Below are 6,000 nucleotides of genomic sequence, written 5' to 3'. Positions count from 1 at the left end.
GAAATCTCTCTTCTCTGACCCCATTTAATCCTTGCTCTTTGCTGTTCATTGTTGCAGAAACCATTCTAACGAGATCTGTGCAAACACCTTGCACTCAAGGCGTGATATTGTGGAAAGCTGCCATTTCCTGCTTTCATAAACAGGCTCCAAAAAATTCCTCCTTTGCTCAGATTTCACCTCCTTCAGCCAATCAAATTTCAACATAAGTGAAAAACTATTTGACCAGCAAAGCCTGCTTTTTTCTCACTAAAGTCAGAAGTTGGGGTGGAGGGGTAGTGAAGGAAGTTCAGATTTAGAATGCTGCAGCGCCTGGTCTGGATGGAAATTCAGTCACTCCATAGCAGTAAGAGCTATAGAAAGCGGCCAGGCTTAGCGACTGTTTAGAACAGTAAGGTAAGCACAGTATGGCTGGTGCAGTAGCTTCTGCACTATGTTCCATACTGGGTTCCTTATCTACAGGGACAGCAGTGTTCGTTGTCACAGCAACGAAACAAACAGCAGGGGAAGAGCACTAATGGCAAGGAGAGGAGGAGAAGGGAGCCTCATGCAGCAAACTATAGGCAGGGGTGGCTCGAGCTTTTTTGCTGCCCCAAGCATGGCAGGCAAGCTGCCATCGGCGGCATGCCTGCGGGAGGTCCGCCAGTCCTGCGGCTTCAGCGTACCCGCTGCCAAATTGTCGCCGAATCCACGGGACCGGCGGACCTCCCGCAGGCAAGCCGCCGAAGGCTGCCTGACTGCCGCCCTCGCAGGGACCGGCAGGGCACCTCCCGTGGCTTGCCGCCCCAGGCACGCACTTGGAGCACTGGTGCCTGGAGCCGCCACAGACTATAGGAGCTTCACTGGTTGAACAGATGCACTAGGAGTGTCCCCTCTGTATCTAGACTGGCCACCCTGCAGAGGCCACTGCATTGCGAGCCAGCACCAGTGTGCGCAACATCATTCCCAGGAGTTAACAGCCGGCCTAAGAAGTGAGGATTTGGAAGCTATGAGACCTCCCATCTCTGTCTCCAGAGCTTCAGCACAGTGCAGCATCCGCTGGCTTCTTCCTTTCCATCCCTTGGCTTAATACTGCAGACAGTCCTTTCTCATATTGAACACTTGCCGGCTTCAAAAGGTATGTAATAACTACAGGATTGGGCCCCTTGTTAGAACAGGGAGCAGGAGGTCTGTCTCTGACCAGAGAGACATAGCTATGACATAGGTGCAAAAATATAAGTAGTTAAATTTCTAGAGAAAAAAGGCTCAAAGATGACAATGCTGCAAATCCCAGCTTTAGAAAGATTTGTACTAACAACAACAACAACATCTGCTCTTTAGGAAAGAGCAGCACTGACAATGCTTGCAGTGGAAGCACTGGATTTTAAACAGCTCCCTCTGTTTGTATAGCGTTCAGATGCAGAGAAGCTGTTGAAAGAGGTAGGGGGGCTAAGTCCCCTCTAGCAGCAGTGAGCTCAGCTTCAGCACAGAAAAGAGGCAAAGCAAATCCATCTTCGATTTCTCACCGTCTTCTTCAAAGAACTGGAAGCGGGTGGTAGATGTAACAGCTGACATCAACCGGTCATCAAATCCATAATAAGTAACTCAACGATAGACAAGGGCAGCGATTGCTACATTGAGTTTAAACCACGTACAATTTATTAAACAGCAACTGTGAACGCATAAGGGAAAAGCCGTAAAAGTTCAAGGATCCAGGAACCCGCCCAATGGGCATGGGGACCCCGCCAACAACAGTCTCTGGCTGCCGTGATACCAGGGCTCAGACACTGCTCTGATGGTGGCCATGTGCCCTCAGGCTCTTGGGGGCAGGACCCTTCTCCTCAGCATCACCCCCCCTTCCTCCATCAGGGTCGCCCCTCCCCGAGTCTGGCCTTCAAGGCCCTTGTCTGGCAATGTCTCCCTGCACTGCCCCCCCTCGCTCTCCCTGTGTGGCACGGCTGGCGCCCGCTATCCTGGCTCGGGGCCCGCAGCTCACACCTGGCGCACCTTCGCCGCCCCAGCTCCCGGCCACTGCTCCGGCCCCTGGACGCTCTCGGCGCCGCTCCGCCCTGGCAGCCCCAGCTCCCACGGAGGACGGGCTCATGGGGCTCTTGACTCCCTCATTGGCCTGCCTGCCCTGTCAATCTGGCTGGCTTGGAATGCTGGACTCTCCCCCCTGGCCACAGGGACCGTCAGGCTCAGGACCCTGACTCCTCTGCAACCCTTCCCCTTTCTCCAGGTACTGGGAGAGGGCCAACCAAAAAAACCCCACTGCCTTTCGGTAAGGGGCCAACAGCCCCCCTCACACCAGTGTCACTGGCCCAGCACAGGGGCACTGCAGAATGCAGCTCAGTTAGGCAAACTCATCTCCACATTCCCCATACAGGCCTCTACCTGCAGCGCTGCCCGAGGGGGAAACAGGCAGCAAGGGTGACCCTGCTGCTGTTAGCTGCCTGATTGGGGGGGGGGGGGGGGGCGGTGCTGTTTGACCAATGGTCGATTTTATTGTAAAACTAATTTTTGCACCCACACACATTTGCCAGCTTCTCTGCAAGTCTCAGGAAAATGGAAGTTTAATTCATGCCATTCTCAAACTTTTTAAAAATGAAAAGCTTTTAGAAGTTATAGAGTTTTCTTTTAAGGAAATTCACCAGACAAGACCATCATACAGTTAAGTTTATAAATAGAAAACTAGTTTAATATTAGAATACAGTTATAAAAAGTATTAAAGTCCAGAGTAACCCTTTTAAGGATTCTATCAGACTTAATCATACCTGATTTCATTAGGTCTTTCAGTACCATTGGCCACAAGGCATTGTTGGTCATTCACCTATGGAATCTGGCAGGAATGAAGAGAATGGGCCTTCAATGGATTTGTTTCTTTGAGAGGTCTCAACCTAACCATGGACAACTGCTTGGCACGCCTGATAGAACTCTGATGGACCTCACATGTGGAGGTGTTCAGTCACCCTTGTTCACTATTGACACATGAATCCACAAGGGGAAAAGATGTCTTGGACTGCAATGTCATCAGCATGCCTGTGATCCTCAGCATTACATTTTTATTTTTGGGTCATAGTCCCATTACACTCCTAATGGCCGAGAATGGGGGATCTGTATGAAAGCAAGCTGGCTGTGATTCCAACCTAGATAAAATGGAAGTAGTGGAACATAGGAATTGCCATACTGGATCAAATCCAATGTCCATCTAGTTAAGTACCCTGCCTCCCAGATGTTTCAGAGCACGAGATGCTGCAGTAGGCACATGAGGGATAATCTGCCTCACACATCAGTCTCATCCTGATCACTAATAGTTAGATGTCTGCTTAAGCCTTGAATCACAAGGTTTAATATCCCTTCCAAAATCTGTTGTTAATGGTAACAACTCTGAATATTCTTGATAACCACGTAAATATCCAATCACATTATATGGGAGGTCACACTGGATGATCTGGTGATCCCTTCTGGCCTTAAACTGATTATGACATTTTGAATCTTGTTAAATTCTTGGCCTCAACAGCTTCCTCTGGCAACAAGCAACAGAGGGTCCTGTGGCATCTTTAAGACTAACAGAAGTATTGGGAGCATAAGCTTTCGTGGTAAGTCTTGCATCTGAAGAAGTGAGGTTCTTACCCACGAAAGCTTATGCTCCCAATACTTCTGTTAGTCTTAAAGGTGCCACTGGACCCTCTGTTGCTTTTTACAGATTCAGACTAACACGGCTACCCCTCTGATATCTGGCAACAAGTTCCAGTTTGATCATACATTGTGTGAAAAAAAAAAAAAAAAAAAGATTTCTTTTAATTTCACTCAACATCCCCTTGTTCTTCTAGTGTGACCAGCATGAACGTAACAGAGCTTGTCTCTGCAATGATTTCCTGTTCACTTCCAGATACAATTGGAGGTGTTGGTAATCCACTATAAAGCCCTGGAGTGGATTTGGTTAGAAGAGAGAATGCCTCTCATCCTATAATCCAAAGCAGCAATTAGGCTCCATTGCTATTGTTCCCTACATTTGAACACTCCATAACTAGCAGTACAGCCCAGAACTAAGGGAATCATCCCCTTGTCAGCCCATTTGACAAAGTAAATGAATGAAACTTATGCTTAAGAGTCATGACGTACTTGAAAAGAAACTGGACAAGTCAGCCAGAGTTGTGCAGTTTTATTTGAAGAAAAACAGTGTCGATATCCTTAAAATTCTACATTACACTAAATGCATGTTCCTTTGTACGATGATAAACAAGCTGTAAAGAAGGTGCACAATACTATGTACAATCAGTTTTAAGTTAAAAAAGTTTCACATTTTTACATAGTATTTACTAGACAGTCCTATGTTTTGATGGTACAATTGGTAAGAGTCAAAAGAAAAGTAACAAAAATGACAAGAAATCTCAGCTGGAAAACTATATAATGCACTATTTTTTTAAAAAAAGAAACTGGTTTCATTGCATCATTCATTTGTTTTAAATCAAACTCTGGATACAGTATTTTTTAAAAATGATTAGAACGGATGAACATTTTCAGGAACAGGACTGGTGTAAATGTTTTCCCATGCTGCTATTTCCATCCATATAGCCTGTATTTTGTGTCATACAGGTTGCGGTTCAGCTTTTACATTTTAAAATAATTATGCAGTAGGTTTCTCAATACATGGTAAAAATATATCACAGCAAGGGAGATATGTTCCAAAGACACTTTGAAATTCTTCAGTCCACTTTCACAACACTGTAAATCTTACTAACAAACCAGAAGCAGGCAAAAAATCCAATCGTCCCTAAAACAAGAAGAGTGTTAAAATAGTTAGTTTACCTTCCGTACATGCTTCTGGAGCAAGTCTAGTAACAGACAATTCCAAGCAGAACAGAATATCCCATTATCCTCCAGTTACCTATCTAGAAATAAAAGTGCACTTTTTAATTGTAACAATGCACAACCTGGGGCTACTAAATTATCAATTTCAAAGCTAATGAAGACTTTTAGGACTTTCTTGCATGATGTGCCTGTAACCAACTGAACATGGTTACACAAATCTGTCATTAGCAGCCATATAAATACTCTAAATCAACTAGTAGTTAATTTCCTCAACTGTATGCAACGTTTACAATGTATACATATGCAAAGGCCATGTCCAGCTCTTTCTTTAGGTCATACACTGCTGCAAGGCTATGTATCTAGTGAACTGCCCACTGACTGGGAGTCAAGAGACCTGGATTCTATTCCTGGCTCTGCCACTGATTATGTGATCCCAGATAAGTCACTTCAACTCTATTTTTCCTTTATTTAGACTCTCTCTTAAGGACAGAAACTGCCTTACTAGGTGTATGTATGTGACTCCATTGTACTAGGGCTGATCTTGATTGGGGTGTCTAGATACAACCATGGTACAAATAAACATTCCAGCTAGAGTGTGGATCAACCTACCACTGAAAATGGTAGTCCAACTAAATTTTCAAAATCCACCCTTCTGTGGAAAGGGAGTTCACATGAGTGAGCTGTCCACCTCCCCATCAAGCTACACATATGGAACTATGGTGTGAATTTCTAAGTGACGGTAATTAGCCACTGGAACAATTTACGAAGGGCTACAGTGAGCGAGTTGGCAATTTTTAAATCAAGACGGGATGTTTTCCTAAAAAATGTGCTCTAAGAATTGTTTTGGGGGAAATTCTCTGGCCTGTGTTATTCAGGAGGTCAGACTAGATTATCAGAGTGGTCTCTTCTGCTCTATAAGCAAGGATGGAATAGCCTGCAGAAGTTATTGAAGACTTAAGGCAGGAGTAACCATTGCATGGCAAGAAGGTGGAGAAAAACACAGGGCAGAGGAAGAGACTGGCCCAAGGGCAGAGTATTTTCTGTTTTTAGTGTAAAGACCAAAGCTGTGGCTGCCTCACCCACTATCACTGCGATGGGGTGACTGGAAAGAAGTAGGGAAGACTATGCTTCCTTTTCAATTACTGGGGACATGTGCAATGTGTCCCAAATGTCCTCCACATTAACTCAATTGAAAGTTGAGGGTAAATA

At 45.2% G+C, this 6,000-nt stretch overlaps 1 protein-coding gene across 1 annotated transcript in view; it reads right to left on the bottom strand.

The window, feature by feature from the left end:
• Positions 1-4,126: 4,126 nt before the first annotated feature.
• Positions 4,127-6,000, bottom strand: part of LOC128842915 (transmembrane 9 superfamily member 2-like) — a 41,211-nt gene continuing 39,337 nt past the window's right edge. The window contains exon 17 of the mRNA XM_054039229.1: positions 4,127-4,753. Within this exon, the coding sequence (XP_053895204.1) occupies positions 4,686-4,753 (68 nt within the window). The 3' untranslated portion in view covers positions 4,127-4,685. The remainder of the gene's footprint in view (positions 4,754-6,000) is intronic.

The sequence above is a fragment of the Malaclemys terrapin genome, chromosome 9, assembly GCF_027887155.1.
Source record: "Malaclemys terrapin pileata isolate rMalTer1 chromosome 9, rMalTer1.hap1, whole genome shotgun sequence".
NCBI lineage: Eukaryota > Metazoa > Chordata > Testudines > Emydidae > Malaclemys > Malaclemys terrapin.
The sequence above is the reverse complement of the archived record's forward strand: the minus strand, read 5'-3'. Positions and strand labels throughout refer to the sequence as shown.